At 37.9% G+C, this 549-nt stretch overlaps 1 protein-coding gene across 1 annotated transcript in view; it reads right to left on the bottom strand.

Annotated features, from left to right (window-relative positions):
* Positions 1 to 549, bottom strand: part of LOC111378377 (probable purine permease 11) — a 14,019-nt gene extending 13,470 nt beyond the window's left edge. Inside the window, exons 1-2 of the mRNA XM_023001570.1 lie at positions 405 to 549; positions 32 to 236 (exon numbers count right to left, since the gene is read on the bottom strand). Coding sequence (XP_022857338.1) covers positions 32 to 236; positions 405 to 441 — 242 coding nt within the window. The 5' untranslated portion in view covers positions 442 to 549. The remainder of the gene's footprint in view (positions 1 to 31; positions 237 to 404) is intronic.

Genomic DNA, 549 nt, shown 5'->3' with positions numbered 1-549 from the left:
TCGTGGAAAGAATAGTAAGAGGGGCATTAAGATAGGGAAGCCTGCTGATTGAACTAATGTTGCCATCCATTTGCTATTCCCACCCTTATCATAATATAATCTTCCCAAGAGGGTGGCTGTAGATTGACCAGCAAGGAGAAAGACAGTGTAAAGAAATATGCGAAGCCACCATCCCAAGTGTTTTTTTGCAGGAAGTTGCTGTCTTTGGCTTGGATCATCAGAATTTGATTCTTTCACTGATAAAGAAACAAGAAACAGCAACAAATATTTCAAATCGAGGAATATAGCTGCAACGATGAAATCTTTTGCTTTGGGAAGTGATGGATGACCATTAAGGAAACAACCAAATAAAGACTTCCTACTGAAAATCAAATCAAGTGAAGGAAAATGACAAATAAACAAACCTCTTGTTGGTATTTCCACTTCTTCAATGGCGTCCATCACGAATTGGATTTACTTCCTGGTTTTCAGTTATAAAAAATAGAAACTGCATTAGACAAGCTTGAAAAACTAGGACTAGTAGGGAGCAAAAGTATCTGCCGCCTTAAA

The sequence above is a fragment of the Olea europaea genome, unplaced genomic scaffold (genome assembly GCF_002742605.1).
Source record: "Olea europaea var. sylvestris unplaced genomic scaffold, O_europaea_v1 scaffold1807, whole genome shotgun sequence".
NCBI lineage: Eukaryota > Viridiplantae > Streptophyta > Magnoliopsida > Lamiales > Oleaceae > Olea > Olea europaea.
This window is presented reverse-complemented; position numbering and strand designations above follow the sequence as displayed.